Source organism: Lagenorhynchus albirostris, chromosome 2 (assembly GCF_949774975.1).
Source record: "Lagenorhynchus albirostris chromosome 2, mLagAlb1.1, whole genome shotgun sequence".
NCBI lineage: Eukaryota > Metazoa > Chordata > Mammalia > Artiodactyla > Delphinidae > Lagenorhynchus > Lagenorhynchus albirostris.
In genome coordinates this window covers 148,746,336-148,767,982 of record NC_083096.1, presented here as the reverse complement: position 1 = coordinate 148,767,982, position 21,647 = coordinate 148,746,336, and the positions used below count along the sequence as shown (strand labels likewise).

The 21,647-nt window shown below is 40.3% G+C and overlaps 1 protein-coding gene across 3 annotated transcripts in view; it reads left to right on the top strand.

Annotated features, from left to right (window-relative positions):
• Positions 1 to 21,647, top strand: part of NASP (nuclear autoantigenic sperm protein) — a 35,184-nt gene that overhangs the window by 12,639 nt on the left and 898 nt on the right. For 2 of the 3 annotated variants that reach the window (XM_060140176.1, XM_060140175.1), the window contains 12 exons: positions 1,822 to 1,872; positions 10,293 to 10,403; positions 11,931 to 12,011; positions 13,053 to 13,162; positions 13,859 to 14,845; positions 18,481 to 18,560; positions 18,960 to 19,045; positions 19,155 to 19,228; positions 19,963 to 20,151; positions 20,269 to 20,435; positions 20,834 to 20,890; positions 20,982 to 21,059. In XM_060140176.1, the coding sequence (XP_059996159.1) occupies positions 1,822 to 1,872; positions 10,293 to 10,403; positions 11,931 to 12,011; positions 13,053 to 13,162; positions 13,859 to 14,845; positions 18,481 to 18,560; positions 18,960 to 19,045; positions 19,155 to 19,228; positions 19,963 to 20,151; positions 20,269 to 20,435; positions 20,834 to 20,890; positions 20,982 to 21,059 (2,071 nt within the window). The remainder of the gene's footprint in view (positions 1 to 1,821; positions 1,873 to 10,292; positions 10,404 to 11,930; positions 12,012 to 13,052; positions 13,163 to 13,858; positions 14,846 to 18,480; positions 18,561 to 18,959; positions 19,046 to 19,154; positions 19,229 to 19,962; positions 20,152 to 20,268; positions 20,436 to 20,833; positions 20,891 to 20,981; positions 21,060 to 21,647) is intronic. The other variant, XM_060140177.1, reaches the window with a different exon arrangement.

The window sequence follows — 21,647 nt, the reverse complement described above, 5'->3', positions numbered from 1 at the left end:
ACTTAAGTCGACCCTGTCTTGAAACCTACCTAAGGTATAACTTTATTGTAAAGGAAGGGTAAATTCTTTCCCATTTATCAATTTTCAAAATAATGCAGTGGTCTCCTATCAGTCTCTAAAAATGACTAACGAGTTCTTTTTGGTTTTTTGTGTCATTGTGAACTCATGGATTTAAACATATTTGGAGTTTTTCAATCAATTGTAATTATCTTAAAAATTTTTTTAATTTTATATTGGGGTATAGTTGATTAACAATGTTGTGTTGGTTTCAGGTGTACAGCAAAGTGATTCAGTTATACGTATACATGTATCTATTGTTTTTCAAGTTCTTTTCCCATTTAGGTTATTATAGTATATTTAGCAGAGTTCCTTGTGCTATACAGTAGGTCCTTGTTGGTTATGCAATTATTATCTTTGTTGATGCTCATTGTCCCTTCTGGCCAGTGAGATTTTACTGAGGTTGGCTCCTAAGTGTGCTTTTGTAATACTTTTGTAAATATGAAACATCATATTTATAGAAAAGTGAAAAAATAGTACAAAGAACTCTTCCCATGCTTTACCCTGGATTTCCACTTTTCCTTTATAATTCCTTTTAGCATGACGATAAGTAGATATGACCCTAAATAATATTAGATATAGTATTGTTGCTTTCTGGCATGAAATTGTCCCAGATTCACCTATGTACTTCCCCTGCCCTGGCTTAGAATCAATTCTTTCTCAGTAGAGTCTTGGTTATTTTTAGTGGGAAATGGATTTTCAGGAGCACAGTCTAGGTGCTAGGGGGGTTACTCGTGCTGCTGAGTTGGTCATTATTTCTAGACTCTTTTAGTAAACACAGCTATGAAATATTTTAAAGATACTTATTAGTACTTTTCAAAAAAAATGAATGTTCTGGGAAACTGCTTCTTCCTTTTTTTAAAAAAAACTTATTTTTAGTGAGCAGTTGCAGAATGTGAGATTTTCAGGATTGCACATACTGGGTTATAACAAATACTGCATTCTCTTCTGTCCGATCGTAAACTCAGATCTAGGATGTAACTGTCTTGTTCACTGTAGTATACTTCATGTGTAGCAAATAAGCATACAACGGTTATTTGAATGAGTAAGGATTAAATTTGATAATGTAAATATTATGTAAAACCTTAATATTTTGGGCATTTAATAAATCGCTCTTCTTTTTTTTTTTTTTTGCGGTACGCGGGCCTCTTACTGTTGTGGCCTTCTCCCGTTGCGGAACGCAGGCTCAGCGGCCATGGCTCACGGGCCTAGCTGCTCCGCGGCATGTGGGATCTTCCCAGATCAGGGCTCGAACCCGTGTCCCCTGCATTGGCAGGCGGACTCTCAACCACTGCGCCACCGGGGAAGCCCAATAAATCGCTCTTTTTATGGCTTTATATTTTCTTTTTTATAAAGTTTATTTATTTATTTATTTTTGGCTGCATTGGGTCTTGTTGCTGCGTGTGGGGTTTCTCTACGTGCCTCAAGCGGGGGCTACTCTTCATTGTGGTGTGTGGGCTTCTTGTTGTGGAACACGGGCTCTAGGCATGCAGACTTCATTCAGTAGTTGTGGCACGAGGGCTCAGTAGTTGTGGCTCACAGGCTCTAGAGCTCAGGCTCAGTAGCTGTGGCGCATGGGCTTAGCTGCTCCGTGGCATGTGGCATCTTCCCAGATCAGGGCTCGAACCCGTGTCCCCTGCGTTGGCAGGCGGATCCTTAACCACTGCACCACCAGGGAAGTCCCCATATTTTCTTAATTTGTTTAATTTCTAGTCTTAAAATAGCCTTCATTTTTACTTTTTTCCTCTTAATTTTTCATTACAGAATTGAAGAAGATGCCCCTGCTCCTTCTACCTCTACAGATAAAGTGGAGAGGTAAGATTATTTACATGGTGCAATTAGATTTATATCTGGAACATAGACTAAGAGGTATATAACTTGAGGGCAGTTTGTTTCATTATTTTCAATAGGTAACGAATAAGACTGAATGTTAAAGTACCTGTCTAAAGTATGGAGTCCTGACAATGATGTCGTCAGTTTTTTTTTGTATTTGATTAAAATATTAGAATTGAAAAACTTGTTTAATTCTTCTTACTTAGTACCCAACATGCCTGGCAAATGCTAACTTATTTTTCTGTTGTTGTTGTGGCATGCAGCCTCAGTAGTTGTGGCTTGCGGGCTCTAGAGCACAGGCTCAGTAGCTGTGGCGCACGGGCTCAGTTTCTCTGCAACATGTAGGATCTTCCCAGACCAGGGCTCGAACCCGTGTCCCCTGCGTTGGCAGGCGGATTCTTAACCACTGTGCCACCAAGGAAGTCCCTAACTTATTCTTTTCTTTAAAAATATTTTATTTATTTATTTATTGGCTGTGTCGGATCTTACTTAGTTGCAGTGCAGACCTCTCTCTAGTTGTGGTGCACAGGCTACTCTGTAGTTGTGGTGTGCGGGCTCTCTAGTTGTGGCACATGGGCTTATTTGCCTCACAGCATGTGGGATCTTAGTTCCCCACCTGTGTCCCCTGCATTGGAAGGCAGATTCTTAACCACTGGACCAGCAGGGAAGTCCCTAACTTACTCTTTCTTTGAATACTTCTACTGATTTAGATCTCTGTTTTGTAAGGTTGCCATTTTCAATTTTGTTGTTATTCTGGTTGAAAGTTTTAAATTTTATATTGAGCTCACATGTACTTCCATGTAACTTCCCCATCTGGATGTGACCGTGGTTTTTAACCAGAGGTAAGCATAATAATTAATTAACTAGAAAGCTTATCCAAAAGGTAAATGCCTGGGTTGCATTCCTGGAAATTTCATTTCTTAAGCTTTTAGTGTATGAGTGTTTTGGAAAAGCTTCCTGTTAAATCTTAAGCTCACTTAGGTTGAAAATTACTGTTCTAAATTCTGTTTAATCCTTTTTGCAAAATATCTGCACTTTTTAAGAGTCTTTAAGTTTTCATTTGTTTCATCATTTCACATTGTGGTCTTAAATTCCATTGTTATCTTGGTTATTTAAACCATGTCTTTTACAAATACTACCTACTGATTTGTGAGTCAGTCTCGTTTTGGGGTGGAAGGAGTACTGCTCAGGATTGGTCCTAAAAACACATTCGCGTAACCTTTTTAGAGTCTTGGTATATACCATAGTATTAAATTTCTGGACTGAGAATAAGGTATAAATGTAGCTAGGCTACTTCACCCCTGGAACACTGCTGATATGTAATTATTAATATTCTCAGCATTGATGATCTTTTGAGGAGTATGATAATCTGATTCTGAGAGAAACTTGGAAGGATGGTTGGAAAAAACATGACTAGTCTCATAAATTTGTAACAGCTGATCTGAAATGGTTATTTAGTACTGCCTGGCAACTATAGCATGTTTCCCTGGCCAAGTTGTTCTCCCATTCTGCTGAGTAACTTCTTAATATTCAGTACCGTCACCTGTCTTCTTGCTCTTACTTGATGATTTTACTTTTTAAGAAAATTTGATTGGGGACTACCTGGTGGTGCAGTGGTTAAGAATCCACCTGCCAACGCAGGGGACACGGGTTCGAGCCCTGGTCCGGGAAAATCCCACATGCTGCGGAGCAACCAAGCCCGTGTGCCACAACTACTGAGCCGGTGCTCTAGAGCCTATGAGCCACAACTGCTGAGCCCATGTGCCACAACTATGGAAGCCCACGTGGCTGAGCCCACGCTCCGCAGCAAGAGGCCATTGCAATGAGAAGCCCATGCACCGCAACGAAGAAGTTGCCTGCGTGCAACTTCTGAGAAAGCCTGCATGCAGCAATGAAGACCCAATGTAGCCAAAAATAAATAAAATAAATATATATAAAAAATTTGTTCAGTAATAAGCAGTTAGGAAGAGGAGTTTCTTAATCTATCTTAAATCTGTACCCACACATTCTTTTCTTTCTTTATTTTTTCTTTTCTTTTTTATTTGTTTGCTCTCAGTCTTTGTTGCAGCCAGCGGGCTCCTTAGTTGCGGTACCCGAACTCTTAGTTGTGGTGGGATCTAGTTCCCTGACCAGGGATTGAACCCGGGCCCCCTGCATTGGCTGCACGGAGTCTTATCCACTGTGCCACCAGGGAAGTCCCACATTCTTCTGGATGTGGGTCCATGCTCTTATTCAGAGGTTCTGAAGGTGCAGTCTGTATGCCCCTGGGATCCCCAAGACCCTTTCAGAGATTCTGTAAGGTCAAAATTTTTCGTATTGGTAGACCGTTTGCCGTTTTTGCTGGTTGACATTGGCACTAATGGTGCAAAATCAATGGTGGGTAAACTTGCTGGACCTTTATTTAACAAAGGTCAAGGCAGTACAAGTAGTTCACTCCCAGTTTCACTTCTTTGCTTCCACGATGAAGCAATAGAGACTAATAAATTTATTCTCAGTCCTTCACTACATGGTTTTAGAATAATCTGTGTGACAAAATGGGAAATAGGAATGCTAATTCTGCACCCTGAAGTAGGTAGGTAAGACGGTTGTCTTTAAGAAAAGCATTTGTGTGACTGTTTGAATAAAGAATTAAATTTTGGGGGCTTCCCAGGTGGCACAGTGGTTGAGAGTCCGCCTGCTGATGCAGGGGACATGGGTTCATGCCCTGGTCTGAGAAGATCCCACATGCCGCGGAGCGGCTAGTCCCGTGAGCCATGGCCGCTGAGCCTGCGCGTCCGGAGCCTGTGCTCTGCAACGGGAGAGGCCACAACAGTGAGAGGCCCGCATACCGCAAAAAAAAAAAAAAATTAAATTTTTCATGGAATTCTGGATTTCAAAGGATGAACAACAGACTGATCACTCAGACTTGGGTATTTGGCAGACAGTTTCTCAAAAATTAATAAAGTGAGGCTGTCACTTTAAGGGAAGCAACTGAGAATATCTGTTGTCAGTGATAGAATTTGAGCTTTCAAATGAAAATAAATTAAAATCTTAGAAGTTGTATTGACTACCGTGAGCCTGTCTCATGTAGTCCCAATATTTCAAGACTCTTCTGATGAAATTGGTGGTGGTGGTTGTTTTTTATTGTGGTGTAAATGCATATAACATAAAATTTACCATCATAGGGACTTCCCTGATGGTCCAGTGGTTAAGAATCCGCTTCCTGATGCAGGGGACTCAGGTTCGATCCCTGGTCGGGGAACTAAGATCCCACATGCCACGGGGCAACGAAGTCCACGCGCTCTAGAGCCCACGCTCTGCAGCGAAGATCCTGCCTGCCACAACTAAGATCTGATGCAGCCTAATAAATAAATATTAAAAAAAATTACCATCATAACCGTTTTTAAGTGTACCGATCAGTAATGTTAAGTACATGTACGTTACTGTGGAGCCAGTCCCTTCTTGCAGAAGTGAAACTCTCCATCATCCATCTCCAGAACATTTTCATCTTCCCCAACTGAAACTCTACCCATTAAACAACGTCCCATCTCTTCCCCCAGCCCCTGGCAGCCACCATCCTACTTTCTGTCTCTGTGAATTTGACTACTCTAGGTAACTTTTATAGATGAAATCCTACATCGTTTGTCTTTTTATGACTGGCTTATTTAACTTAGCATAATGTCTTCAGGGTTAATCCATGTTATAGCATCTGTCAGAGTTCTCTTTTTAAGGCCGAATAATATGCCATTGTATGTATAGACCACATTTCGTTTATCCATTCATTTGTCAGTGGATACTTGAGTTGATTCCTTTTGGCTATTGTGAATAATGCTGCTATGTATATGAGTGTACAAAATCATTCATGAATAGGAGATCTATTCAGAGTACAAGATAGAACAATGATTTTTATTTTATTTAAATAAATAAATTTATTTATTTTTTGTTGCATTGGGTCTTCATTGCTGCAGGGGCTTTCTCTAGTTGCAGTGAGCGGGGGCTTCTCTTCATTGCGGTGTGCAGGCTTCTCATTGCGGTGACTTCTCTTGTTGCAGAGCACAGGCTCTATGCGTGCGGGCTTCAGTAGTTGTGGCACACGGGCTCAGTGGTTGTGGCTCGCAGGCTCTAGAGTGCAGGCTCAGTAGTTGTGGCGCATGGGCTTAGTTGCTCCGCGGCATGTGGGATCTTCCTGGACCAGGGCTCGTACCCCTGTCCCCTGCACTGGCAGGCGGATTCTTAACCAACTGCACTATCAGGGAAGTCCCAGAACAATGATTTTTAATGTAGCAGTATGAAAAGTTCGTCAATACATTTTCAGATTCTGCATTGCAAATAACCTTTAAGGAACTACCACTCATTGAGTTTTGGTGTAGTATCAGAGAAGAAAATCCACAGCCATTTACAAGATTATTCAAGGGAATTCCCTGGTGGTGTAGTGGTTAGGACTCCGCGCTTCTGCTGCCAGGGGTCTGGATTCGATCCCTGGTCAGGGAACTAAGATCCCACAAAAAAATTTAAAAAGGTTATTAAAGTACTCCCTTTTCCAAACAGGTATCAGTGTGAGGTCAGATATTTTATACTTCAATGAAAACAACAAATCCCAATGTGTTAAATGCAGAAAAATGAATATGAAAATCCAGCTTTTCTATTAAGCCAGACATTGAAGAGATTTGTAAAAATGTTCAGTAGTGCTTCTCACTAAATTTTTTATGTTTGGGAAATATAGTCACTTTTTCATAGAAGTCATGTGAACATGTAACATTTTAAAATATTTAAAAATTTTTTTAGTTTTAATTTCAATATGGTAAATACAAATAGATATTACTCACATACAGAAAGGCTCTTCGAGGGCCTTCTGTAATTTGGTAGCGTAAAGAGTCTGGAGACCAAAAAGTTTGCGAGCCGTTGCTCTCCTTTAAAAATAATTAATTAATTAATTTTTGTCTGCGTTGGGTCTTTGTTACCATGTGCGGGCTCCTCATTGCGGTGGCTTCTCTTGTTGCAGAGCACAAGCTCTAGGTGCGCAGGTTTTAGTAGTTGTGGCTCGTGGGCTCTAGAGCGCAGGCTGAGTAGCTGTGGCACATGGGCTTAGTTGCTCTGCAGCATGTGGGATCTTCCCGGACCAGGGCTCGAACCCGTGTCCCCTGCATTGGCAGGTGGATTCTTAATCACTGCACCACCAGGGAAGTCCCCATTGCTTTTCTATATAAAGACCAACATTTCCACTTGTTCAGTGGATCCCATCCTCAGTCATCTACTCAAAAACAGAGCTCTTGTAGTTCTCTATCCAGCAGTACTACTCCATTCCTCTCCTATGAGCTTATTTGTACTGCATAGTCTTATTATTTGTATCGCATAGTCTTCCCTTGGTATTCATGGGGGATTGGTTCCAGGATACCCCCGCCCCCAGTACCAAAATCTGTGTCTCAAGTCCCTTATATAAAATGTCATAGTATTTGCATGTAACCGAACACATACTCCTATATACTTTAAATTGTCTCTAGATTACTTATACTACCTAGTACAACATAAATAGTTGTAAATATTATGAAAATGCTATGTAAATAGTTGGCCAGTATGCAGCAAATTCAAGTTTGCTTTTTGGAGCTTTCTGGAATTACCACACACTGCACACACCCCCCCCCCCCCGAGTATTTTTAATCTTTGGTTGATGAGAAGGGCAAACTGTATTCCTTTTTTTTTTAAAGAAGATGTTGGGAGTGGGAGTTCATTAATTAATTTATTTTTGGCTGCATTGGGCCTTCATTTCTGTGTGTGGGCTTTCTCTAGTTGTGGCAAGCGGGGGCCTCTCACTATCGCGGCCTCTCTTGTTGCAGAGCACAGGCTCAAGAGGCGCAGGCTCAGTAGTTGTGGTGCGCAGGCTCAGTAGTTGTGGTACACAGGCCTAGTTGCTCCGCGGCATGTGGGATTCTCCTAGACCAGGGCTCGAACCCGTGTCCCCTGCATTAGCAGGCAGATTCTCAACCATTGCGCCACCAGGGAAGCCCTGTATTCCTATTTTTAACCCTTCATTGATCCCCCACATCCCCTTCTACCTATTACTTCATTTCTGTTTCTTGGACAAGAAAACATGAGAGTTGTTGTTACTTTGTTTCTTTACTTCCCCTTTTTTATTTCCTGAATATTCTTCAAGTTTTTCTTTCACCATTCTAAAATGGTCTTGGGCTTCCCTGGTGGTGCAGTGGTTGAGAGTCCGCCTGCCGATGCAGGGGACACGGGTTCGTGCCCTGGTCTGGGAAGATCCCACATGCGGCGGAGCGACTGGGCCTGTGAACCATGGCTGCTGAGCCTGCGCGTCCGGAGCCTGTGCTCTGCAGCGGGAGAGGCCACAACAGTGAGAGGCCTGGGTACCGCAAAAAAAAAAAAAAAAAAGTGGTTTTGCTTAATGGTCATTAATGCCATCTATATTATTCCTTAATCTAGTGATTAGTTAATCTTGTCAGTAACATTTGATCCAGTGGATCACTTTCTTTACATGTCTTCATGGATACAGGCTTCAGGGATACTATATTTTTTTCCCTTACTAGCTATTCTTTTTTCAGTAGGGGGAGTGACAAGGGCTTGTTCTTCCCCATTTCCCCTGCCTCTGATGTAGAAATGCTCTCAGGGCTCAGTCCTATGACTTCTTTATTAATAGTCAGTCCCTAGGTAAATCTCCCCCAGTTTAGCTCAGGCCTGTGGCTTTAAGCGCATAACACCCCATTTGTATCTTTAGTCCCTACATGTTTCTTGAATCTCTTCCTTTGAATATCTTGGAGGTTCAGTAGGCATCTTACAATTAACATGTCCAAAACTAGATTACCCTGCCCCTCACCTGCTTTTTCCTTAGTTGACTATCTCAGTAAATGGCAGTGTTGTATAAATCTTGATCTAGATGGTCTAGATGATCTAGAGATCTAGGTGGTCCCTGCCACTAACTCTGTTTTCACATCTGTAAAATGGAGATAAGTTACAGCCTTATGAAGTGGATACCAAGATTAAATGTAAATATAGGTATAATTATCACATGACACATAGTAAGTGTCCATTGTTATCACGGTTGCCCAGGCCAGAAAGCATTGGTTTTATCACTTTCATTCAAGAAATTATGTATCCAGTACGTTAGCAAATTCCAAAATAAGTATATTGAGAATCTAACCATTTCTACTATTTCCTCGGTCTTAGCCTAGATTCTTTCTAAGTAGTCTTCTCCTTCTATTATTATTATTATTGTTTTTTTTGGGGGGGGGGTTGTGCTGGGTCTGTGCGTAGGCTTTTTTCTAGTTGTGGCGAGTGGGGGCTGCTCTTCGTTGTGGTGCGTGGGCTTCTCATTGCAGTGGCTTTTCTTGTTGTGGGACACAGGCTGTAGGTGCACAGGCTTCAGTAGTTGTGGCTCATGGGCTCTAGAGCACAGGCTCAGTATTTGTGACACACGAGCTTAGTTGCTCTGCGGCAAGTGGAATCTTCCCGGACCAGGGCTTGAACCCGTGTCCGCTACATTGGCAGGTGGATTCTTAACTGCTGCGCCATCAGGGAAGTCCCCTAAACTGCACATTTTTGAAGTGAGCAATTTGATGAGCTTTTACATGTGTATATACCTGTAGACCAATATCATAAGATGAGGATATATTTATCATCTCAAAATTTCTTTATGCTCCTTTGTACTTCATTCCCTCTCCAGGCAACCACTAATCTACCTTCTGTTGCTGTAGATGAGTTTGCATTTTGTAGAATATTATCTAAATCGAATCATACTGTATGTACTTTTTTTTTGGCATCTTTGATTCAGCATAATTAAGATTCATCCATGTTATGTGTTTCAACAGTTCATTCCATTTTATTGATATTCCATATTGTGGATATATCACAGTTTATCCATTTGGGTTTCTAGTTTTTGGCTACTGTAGATAAAGCTGCTATGAATATTTGTGTACGTGTCTTTATGGGCATATACTTTCATTTCTCTTGGGTTAATACCTAGGAATGGAATGGCTAGATATCATATGGTGGGTATATATCTAACTTTAAGAAACTCTCCAGCTGTTTTCTAAAGTGACTCTCCCATTTTACATTCCCGTCAGCAGAATATGAGAGTTCTAGTTGTTCTACATCTTTGCCAACACTTGATGTGGTCAGTCTTTACATTTTCACCATTCTAGTGGGAGTATAATAGTATCTCATTATGAGTTTAATTTGCATTTCTCAAATGACTGATGTTGTTGAGCGTCTTTTCATGTGCTTATTTACCATTCATATATCTTAGTAGTGAGCTTTTTTAGTGATAGGTAAGTGTGGGTTAGCTAAGCCTTGCCAGAGTAGTTCAGAGGTTTAAAGAAATTAAAGTATTATGGTTTAAATGTAGCAGGTATTCCAAAAATGTTGGTTCTAAAAGTATTTGACGTTTGAAAAAAATCTTTCTCTTGCAGTCTGGATGTGGATAGTGAAGCTAAGAAACTATTGGGTTTAGGACAGAAACATCTGGTGATGGGGGATATTCCAGCAGCTGTCAATGCCTTCCAGGAAGCAGCTAGTCTTTTGTAAGTACTGTGTTTTGCTATGATGGGATATTGTGTTCCTAATAAAGTTGAATCATAAAAAGTTGTTTAATGGGATAAAAAGAATAAAGAGCAAGAGTTTAAGAAGATTTGATTATTTTTCATGTGTAAATTTATAACTATAAAACTTATGTATCACTGACCAATTTCAGCCTTTGATTTTTCCTGAGTTAAGGTAATTTGTTTTCTGTTCATCACTAACTAACTTGTCCTGGTTTTGGTTCAGGGTCATATTTGTCCATTTTTCCCCACAACCCTTACTCCTTCTAGAACAGAGTCTTACTCCTGGATGTCTGCAATAATCTTTTCAGATTATTGGCCTCTGGCCTCTGGTCTCTTCATCATCACCTGAGTCTGAAGAGCTGAGGTTCTGGTATTCAGTGGTGTGCTAAGGGTAGGGCCCAGATTTCATCTGATGCTGAGTATTTAGGTATTTTTATATAAAAGTATGTGGTTATCTTAAAATGAAAATGTTAAAATCTAAGTTTTTAAGATTAAGCACATAGAAACACGCTTCTTAGCTTATTCCTTATTCCTGGAAAGTTCAGTATTCTCACTGTCCTGCCATTAAGGGTATTTAGGAGGAAAATTTGAGATGCATTATTCTAATCTAGTAGACTACCCTTAAACATGACCTTCATCACAATAGTTTCTTTGTTTAGTTGTACTGTTTACTCTCACTAATCTCTCAGGCTATTAGTTGGCCTGACTTAGCATGATTTCTGCCAATCCTTTACCCCATGATAGCTGGTCTCCTTACTCCACATAAAGTACCTCCTCCTTACCATTTATCACACTTGTGATTTTTTTCCTCTTCTTCTTCTCTGTCTAGATATTAATAGCTTAAATTTGTATATATAGTGCTATCTGTATTTCTAAGCATTATTTTAAATGATTTTATATACATTAACTTAATTAGTTCTTGCAATATCTCTGACTGGTTCTTAACATTTCCATTTTACAGATGAGAAAACTGAGGTACTGTGAGATGAAGTAACTTGACTAAGGTTAAAAGTTAGAGGCAGGATTTGAACCTAGGCAGTCAGGCTCCAGAGAACATTCTCTTAACTCTTTATCATCATGCCTTTCCATGGACCTTATTCATGCTTTGGTCCCAGCCAAAGACCCTCTAACTCTAACAATATTCTGGCCCGTATTGACCCCTATCTTATACCAGGAGAAATGCCTATTAATGTAATTTGGCTCTTAGATTATATAGTATAACTGTAGCAAATGGATGTCTTTTAGAGTATATATTACATTCTAATTATATAATGTATATTATATATCTAAATTTGTAATTATATACTATATAGATGGAGAACAGGCAACATTAATTCATTCATTCTTAAAGTCCCTTGGACCTTGACTTCAAAGCAAGAGGAGTGGAGCATTGGTTTCCTAGAAGGATGTGTTACAGAAGAAATGTCATTTTATAGCTAAAGAACTAGGGGAAGAAATTTTTAGACTAGATGTTAATTCAGATCTTAGCTGTTATTCTCTTTGTAGAGGTAAGAAGTATGGAGAGACAGCTAATGAATGTGGAGAAGCCTTCTTTTTCTATGGGAAATCGCTTCTGGAGTTGGCAAGGTATGTCTTTCAAGCCAAGTCTTTAAGGAATATGTTTTGTATCATAGTAGTCTTATTTAAAAACTTGCTTCTTTGTTTGCTAAGATTGTTTACTAGCTTTGAGATTTCACATGAGCTAAGTGGGACTGGTTTTACTGGGGGGGTTTAAAAGGAGCATGAAATATTGATGGAAGTTTTTTTTTGGCAGGGAGGGCATGCTGTGGGCTTGTGGGATATTAGTTCCCCAACCAGGGATTGAACTTGTGCCCCCAGCAGTGAAAGCGCGGAGTCCTAATCACTGGACCACCAGAGAATTCCCTTGATGGGAGTTTTGAAAGTCACCTGATACAAAGAGTAAAGTTATACTTAAATTTTGACTTTTGCAGTAATTAGAAGCAGAGGTCTTTCCATTAGTGAATAGTCAGTCAGTAATTTATCAAAGTCCAATTTAGAGAGAGAACCTTTGAAATCACTCTCAGCTAGCCCAAAACAGTCATCCATAAGAAGGACTGAATGAAGGACAATTTGAAAACACTGGCATGTGAAAATGTCTTAAGATAAGACTCACAAGTAGTCTTAACTGTTGGAAAGTTGTTGTGTATTTTCCACCAGAATTTATTAATCAGAATAAAATATATTGAGGGTACACAGAGGAGCAAATATTCTGTAATCTATTTAATCTCAGTTCTGCTAAGTTTTCTAATTTTGTAGAGCATTCTAAGGATTTGTCTTGAAAACCTTGCCAGAATGTTTTTGGCTATCTAGAGAAATGTAGGTGGATGAGAAGTTTGGGAAATCTGGCCCTTTTGATAAGAGTCATCAGTGTTTTTTCAGGTGGCTGGATAAAAAGGGTATGTTTATTTCTTTCAGTGCTCTTACAGCCTTAATTTATATTAAAAGTTTTGATCATTGCATTTCTTTCATGAGTGCTTATAGTTTATATTCTCTGTACTTGCTTACTCTTCTGTTGCTTTTATAATACAGGACTACAGTTTCTGTCTTACAAAGACTGTTAGGTTCTAGCCATCATACCTTTAGTGCTTTCTCCTTTTGTTCTGCTAGAATGGAGAATGGTGTGTTGGGAAATGCCCTGGAAGGTGTGCATGTGGAAGAGGAGGAAGGAGAAAAAACAGAAGAAGAAACTCTGGTAGAAAATAATGATAACATAGATGGTATGTGGAGTTACATGTGACATTCAAGAGATGCGACGTTGATTTCTTGTGTACAAGTGATGGAAATAGGGCTCTCCTTATCCTGAATGGTCTCTCCTGGGGTGACACCTGCATCTGGTGGAGACTGCAGGGAAGGTGGCTGATTACGGAAACAGATAGCAGGCTTTTGTAAGGGGATAACTTAATTTCCCAAATAAGTCTGGTTATTTAAATTGATGTTTTAAGTATTAAAACAACCTTAAATATTTTTCTGATGTGAATTTTAAAAAGTCTTTACAGCTCAGTTATTTTAATGGCTGTGCTTTTGGAGCCCTTTTACATTTTTTTGTGTCTAAGAAAATTAAATGTTAATTTCTAATTTGAGTTTGGTTGCTAGAATTTTACATATCAGATGGAGGTCTATATAGTGTATAGAAGAGAATGTAAAGCTTGGCATCTCTTACCTAACTGATATCAGAATGCTCAAGTAAAATAATATCTAATTTAAGGAGCTTGGGTTTCTTTTGCAGTAAGTTGCTCTGCTAGCTGGGAGTTTCCCTTTGCTTTTCTCAAGGGGGCAGATAATTTGCAGGCCATCTGCTAAAACATAAGCCAGGCTGTTTGAGGGTTTAAAGGGAATGTATTTTTAGTTTCCATTTATGCCTTTATCATTAAACTCGAAGACATGTTTATGCTTCATGTTCTTTAACCATGTAGAGGAAGCAAGGGAAGAGTTGAGAGAACAGGTTTATGACGCCATGGGAGAAAAAGAAGCCAAAAAAACAGAAGACAAGTCTCTGGTAAAGCCTGAAACGGATAAAGAACAGGAAACTGATATGGAGAAGGGTGGAAGAGAAGATATGGATATAAGTGAGCCTGCAGGGGAACTACAGGAAAAAGTTGAATCAACTCCAGATCAGTTAACTGAAACCACTAAAGAGGGAAAAGGAACAGCAGCACCAGAAGGACTGAATGAAGCTGAAGTCACTTCTAAGAAGGCAGAACGGGAAACACCAGATGCTGAGGAAGGAAAATCAGTTTCTGGAACTGACGTCCAAGAAGAGTTCAGAGAAAAAGGAGGTCAGGGAGAAGTAATTGCGAGCATAGAGGAGAAACCAAAAGAAGCTTCAGAAGAGCAACCTGTTGTGACTCTAGAAGAGCAGGGCACTGCAGTGGAGATAGAAGCAGTCAAGCCAGTGGATGTGGGTGGGGATGAGCCAAAGGAGCAGGTAGCTGTCTCTGCAAGTGAGCCAGGAAAGGCTGTTCTTGAGCAGTTGGTAGGGCAAGAATTGCCTCCTGCTGAAGAGTCACCAGAGGTGACAGCACAGGCTGCAGAGGCCTCGGCTGCAGAAGCTGGATCAGAAGTCTCCGAGAAGCCTGGGCAGGAGGAGCCAGTTCTCCCTAAGGATGGTGCAGTCAATGGACTATCAGCTGCAGGGGATCACACTCCCAATGAACCGAAGACTAATGCAGAAGGACGGACAGAAACAAAAGATGGCTCAGGACTAGAGGAGAAGGTCAGGGCAGAATTGGTTCCTAGCCAGGAGGAGACTAAGCTGTCTATAGAAGAGTCTGAGGCAGCTGGAGATGGGGTTGAGACTAAGGTAGCCCAGGGGGCTACTGAGAAATCCCCTGAAGACAAAGTTAAGATAGCTGCTAATGAAGAAACACAAGACAAAGAAGAACAGATGAAAGAGGGTGAAGGTAACCGGGACATGCAAGAGCTGCAGTGGGTGGAGTACATTCTGGATTTGACTCACTAATCATGGGTAAAAGTCAGCCTTCCATTCAGGATTTTCCGTCTGCCTTTAATCCGGATTAGGAAAGGGCTAAGTGAAAATGGGGTTAGTTTAAGAAGGTGGTGATAAGTTGAGCAAGTTAAAGCAAGTCTTCTTTAGCTGGCTTATAAACTAACGCTTTACTAACTGCAAAATAGGCCTTTCTGTGATATCTGAGACTTGGCTAGCTATCAGTAACTTGTACCATACTAGCCAATAAAGGTGGGTGGGAAGTGGGGTAGATAGGGAAATAGTGGGCTAGGCTGGCAGAGAATGCTGAATGGATGTTCACTTGCATGCCTCTTGATTTTTAAATTTACTGTTCACTTGGTTCCTTTTTCTCTGCTTTAGGAATCAGGATTAGAGCAGTAGAATCCACTGAATTGATACACTTAAGCAGGCATGCCATTTATATGAAGGCAGTTAACCCTTGAATGTTCTATCGCCAGAGTGGAAGAACTCTGGTAATCTTTACTTTTAGTCTTCAGTAAGTGTTTAGAGGCTTATTCACATTAGTTAAATTAGCCCCCTCCAAAGATAACAGAAAACCTAACCGTTAAGCCCTCTTGCTGCTTTCCCCCCTCATTTCATGCTTGCTTTGGCTGCTAAACTGAATTTTTTGTTACTTAGAACATTATAAAGTGTGAATGCTTTATATAGTATTATTGGTCTAATTGTGATTCAGTTTCATTAAGATGTATAAGCCTCTAATTACCAACTCCATAACTGGCACGTCTGACTTGAGTTATACTATCATTTGAGGATTCTACTGTCCATAAGATTTATCTAATGTTGTTATTAATAACCATAGGTATATTCTAATTAATCATTATTACACATATATATTACTTATATAACTGACAGACTACTTCGAGTTCTCTTAAGTTTTAGATGTTCAAAGACCCATTATCAATATGTGTAGCTGATTCTGGTAAACTTCCTTCTACCTATGTGCAGGTCCCTGTACTCCAGCCAGCACAGGCATGGTAACCAGTAGTGAATTGGCTAAATGGTAGAACCATTGGGCTACTTATTGGGCTTTAGGAGATATCTATGGGAAAAGCACAGAACTGAATTCCTCAATTTAAAAAAACCTCCCATGTCTTAATTTTTAATGATAATTAGCTAGAGTAGTAAAAAGCTCTGCTGGCTCTCTGAAGTTGGACTTTGAATAATAAGCTACAGTAGAGATGTCATTTCTCCACAGTTCAAAAACTATTCATTTGAGTCTCACAAGTAACATTGTTAGAGCTCTCTCACATACATTACTTTTGATTTCCAAAATACAGTACTGTGTAAGTAGGTAGTATTACTCCAGTTATAGTGATGAGGAAGCTGAGGCTTAGGGGTTACGTGACTTGTTTAGGGTCAAACAGTACATCACAGTACTGGAATCTGATCCTAGATCTGATTTGAATGTATTGTTCTTCCAAAGATACCTCACACTGAGGAAGGCAACTTTCATCCCTTCTGTTAACCCACCTCTTGTCAGAAATTTACATGGTAACACTAGCCTGCAGAAATCTTACAAGAGGTTTTCTCTTAAAACCTCCATTTCCTGCCATCTCTTGGGCTCTCTATATCCCTTAAAAAAAAAAAAAGATAATAAGCCTATTCTTTTCTCATTGTCACACTAGATATGATTGGTAAGTGGACAAAATTTTAATGTTGTAGGCATAAAGCTTGGCCATGCTCAGACAGACTGTACAGGTCAATTTGTAGTGTTTCCTGACTATCCTTTGGGAATGCTAGAATAACCAGAGAATCAGCAGATTGCCTTTACTTGGCCTTTGAGAGTCATTCTTCCGGTTTGCACAACTCTCTGCCCGTACTGTTTTGAAGATGCTACAAGATCAGAGAAATGGTATGTTATAAAACATTGTTTCCCTTTCTCTGAAGGATGGCATACCACAAAAAAGACTCCATTTTCAAAGAAGCTTAGAAAATATTTTAACAGATCTCTTTACTGAGGCCTTCACTGCATTCCTAGTAATATGTGGGTACAGGTTACCAGGTTGGAAAGTGTTATTTTAAAGGAATGGCTTTCTCTTTAACCTAGCTCCCTCTCCACCATTCCATGAAGGTAGTACAGATTCCTCAAGAGAAACCAGTATTTTTCTCAGACCATTATAAGAATTTTAATTTAAAAATTTGATGTAAAACTCCAAATAACTATTTTATGCAAATTAGATGTCAACTTTTAGCATTTTGGTATGAGTGGAACAGATACCAGATAAATAAGAAGAACATAGAATAACAACAATTTGTCAAATTTTCCTACAAATTGGGAAGGTAAGGTGTTTGGTTTTTTTAGTATTGTGAGAAATACAAAGATCTGCTTCACCTGTCATATATTCTGGTGGAGGATGGGCTTCATTGTCAGAGTCAATAAAACCACCCATCTAGTCTAACATCAGGGAACTAAGTACACAAACCACTTCGAAATTTGGGCATGGAAATATAATGGTGTATGGTGGTGTGGGTACTTATATTTCAGAAGCACCAAATTACATAGTCAACAGGAGAAAAGGGAGGCACTTGATAAAATGCGGTTTGTTTGCTGTAGAGGTTAACTATAATTAGCTTGTAACTTTAACTGGTTCTTAGAGGGCTTTAGTTTGTCCTAATTTATAGGACTTTTCTGTGCCTATTCCCATCCCGAAGCAGTATTGTTAGATAAAAGTCCTTTAACCTGACTTCATGGCTCTAAGGCCTAGTTTTTAGTTAGGAGACAATATTTGAGCTTTTCTGCTGGTGTTAAATGCTTAATGAAAGATGGCAGAGATAGGCACATTATACCCATTTCATGAATTGTGGACCCCCAAAGGTTCATTTATTAATCACTTGACATTTTGAACTTTAAGTGATGTGTAGAGCTATTTATTAGCAGCCTGTCCTTATAGGCAGTTAACTTGTGAGTGTTGTTAATATGGTGAAATATGGTGTTGATATGGCTGGAAATTTTAACATGGTACTGCTCACTCAAATTCTGTACATGCTAGAGCTGGCTGGAGTGTGTGGCATGCTCATTGGTGAGAGTTGGTAAGGGCTATGCTTTTCCGTTCACAGTTCTGTTGTGGGAAAGCTAGTCTCTTGAGTATTCTTGCTTTGAATGGACTGGAGTAATTTAACTTTTGGTATTTTCTTAGCCTTATTAGTATTAACTGACAATTGGCTTAAAGACCCCAGGAATACTGGCTGAGGCCTCCAACTGATTCTGGTTGAGTAGATGGGAGCTTCTAAAGCCCATGAATAAAAGTCAGCTAATCTGTTTTGATCTGAACGGTCCAGGTTGACTTTTAGAAGAGAAACACAGCCTGTTGATCATTGAAGCTCTGAACCATAGACACTATAAGATTATACAGTCTAAGTCTGGATTAGACTTGAATTAGACTGTTAACCACTGGCTTTATTATTTACATCCAGTTCAGATGTTAACTGATTTGGCTTAGTATCTGGCCTGTCCTACCTCAGAATATAGGTTATTTGACAAATGTTTATTGGAATTTTTGACTTGTCAGATCCTTAATATTCTCAATACTGAAGAATTTTTACTTGCAGAAACCGAGGGCTCAGAAGAGGAGGATAAAGAAAATGACAAGGCTGAAGAAACACCAAATGATTCACTTCTTGAAAACAAGGTGAATTATTTGTTCAGTATCATTGTCTACTTTTTTATTGTGGGACTTTGGTTTACTAGTGTAGGCATGATTATTATAGGTAGCTGTTTCTTGGTTAGGGCTTGGGGACCCTTTATTCATGCTGGGAATAGACAGATCCATTTGAACCCAGGGGGTCCTGTCAGTTAGGACATGACCCAACATATCACTGCTAACTATCACTGACATAAGGTGATATGGGGTAGACTTTGTAGGGGTCCATTCTGTAGGTTTAGGGAGAAAAATATGAACTTTGAATCCTACATCAGTCTCTCCCCGTCCCACGCCCCCAAGCTATACTAAATTATACATTTAGATTTATAATCAAATGATGCCTGTCTTGTACTTCTGCCTAATACTAATGATTTGGATATACTTCAGTCTCTTCAAGAAAATGAAGAAGAGGAGATTGGGAACCTAGAGCTTGCCTGGGATATGCTGGATTTAGCAAAGATCATTTTTAAAAGGTAAAACTCTTGGTGCTTCTAGGTTGGGAGCTTGGTGGTTGAAGACAAAGCAGTTAGGGTTCGACAGATGCTTATTAATAAGGTTTCTGACCATCTTTCCTTCTTTTAGGCAAGACACGAAAGAAGCTCAGCTTTATGCTGCACAGGCACATCTTAAACTTGGAGAAGTTAGTGTTGAATCTGGTAATACATTTTCCATTTTACTCTCTTTTCTAACACATCCCTTGCCCCTGCCTTAATCTTCCTCTAATTCCTTAAAATCTAGCTCAATTGATCATAAATTGTGGGCAATTAGCTTTAAAAGGACAGTAGGCTTTTTTTCTTTTTGGCCGTATTGTGCAGCATGTGGGATCTTAGTTCCCCAGCCAGGGATTGAACCCCTGCCCCCTGCATTGGGAGTGCGGAGTCCTAACCACTGGACCGCCAAGGAAGTCCTTCTCAGTAGGGTTTTTTTTTTTTTTTTAAATTTATGGCTGCGTTGGGTCTTCCTTGCTCTGCGTGGCCTTCTCTAGTTGGGGTGAGCGGGGGCCACTCTTCGTTGCAGTGCACGGGCTGCTCATTGCGGTGGCTTCTCTTGTTGCGGAGATGGGCTGTAGGCACGCAGACTTCAGTAGTTGTGGCTCACAAGCTCTAGAGTCCGGGCTCAGTAGTTGTGGTGCACGGGCTTAGTTGCTCTGTGGCATGTGGGATCTTCCCGGACCGGGGCTCAAACCTGTGTCCCCTGCATTGGCAGGCGGATTCTTAACCACTGCACCACCAGGGAAGCACCTCAGTAGGTTTTTTAAAGTCATTTTGATGGTTTTTAGTCAAGGGTCCTGGAGATGCTACAAAGAAAAATGAAATATAAGATGGGAGCATATTCCTGCAGCATGGTCTGAAATTTTAGAAGTATTGCTTGCTGTTTTTCTCTTCGTTAGAGAATTACATCCAAGCTGTGGAGGAGTTCCAGGCTTGCCTAAACCTGCAGGAGCAGTACCTGGAAGCCCATGATCGGCTCCTTGCAGAGACCCACTACCAGCTGGGCTTGGCCTATGGGTACAATTCTCAGTATGATGAAGCAGTGGCACAGTTCAGCAAATCTATTGAAGTCATTGAGAAGAGAATGGGTGAGTAAGCATCAGCTATTTCCACAATGATTTTGATGGATCCAGTATTGACAGTTAAAAAAAAAAAGGCTTCTTTTGTGTTATCTGTTACTGATCACTTCAGTCTGTTCTTCCTAGCTGTACTTAATGAGCATATGAAGGAGGCCGAAGGGTCACCTACTGAATATGAGAAAGAAATTGAGGAGCTGAAGGAGCTGCTACCTGAAATTAGAGAGAAGATAGAAGATGCAAAGGAGTCCCAGCATAGTGGGAATGTAGCTGAATTGGCTCTGAAAGCAACTCTGGTTCGTTTGGTTTCCTTTTAAAGTTTTGATAATAGTATATTCGATATTGTTGAAGGCCCTTTATCATGGTATTAGCGTGCCATTTGCTTAAGAATCTTAACTTATGACTTGGTTTCCAGGGAGTTGGAGGTCAGAGGGAATGTGAGAACTCATATACTGTTCCTCTCAAATAGTAAATATTAATGCTTAAGATAATATGCTCTGGAGCCAGACTGTGTGGGTTTGAATTCTATCTCAGCTACTTACTATGTGTGACCACGGGTATGAGTAGAGGAGGTGAGTGATGTTGCTACTATATGGTGGCCACTAGTATTTGAGGTCTTAAACAGTTGCTTGTAGGTGGGTGACCTGGTCGGCTCTGTCCTGGGACCCACCTGGGTTTGTCATCTCTCACACAGGTGGAGAGCTCTACTTCAGGTTTCACTCCTAGTGGAGGAGGCTCTTCAGTCTCCATGGTGGGTATTCAGGTGGTTTTTGTCACTTAATATTAGACCTCAGTGTTTGTCTAGGAGTACATTGCTAATAACAAAGGTTTCTTATTGCCAGATCGCCTGTAGAAAGCCAACAGATGGTGCTTCCTCATCAAATTGTGTGACCGATATTTCTCACCTTGTCAGAAAGAAGGTAAATCTATGTGGTCATTTCTTTTCTGTCTTCTTCTCACTCTGCATTTTTTTTTCCTCCAAATGATACATGAGGAGTATCTTTCCTATGAACACCCCTCATGCTAGGTGCAATAAGACATTCGTTTTGCAAAAATAGGCGAGGATTTGAATGAAGATCGGTCTTGACTGAGTATGTCTTCTAGCAAAACTTTCCTGGTTTTTAGCCCAAGGGCTCTCAGGAAAGGTGATGAGGAGGACTGGTCAGATCAGCCCATCTTAGGAAGCTGGCAGGTTTACAGTAGTCATTCAGCAGCAGATCTCTTGATACTTAAACTTGTGTGAGTCTGCCTTCTGCCTGTTGCAGTAATTTTTTTCTCTTGTGGAAGAGCCTGAACTCTTGCTTTGTTTCCTGACTCAAATGTAGGAATTCAAATTTGTGGGTTGGTTACTGTTCAGATCTATTCCTCATCCCCACCCCACTCTTCCATTAGAGAGGCTGAATTGGTATGTTTGGGCAGACCAATCTGTTTCTGCAGAGGACAGGTTGTGGCCAGGGAGACGCTTAGAGCTGTGAATCCTGGTGTTGGGATCTTTGCACCATAGGGAA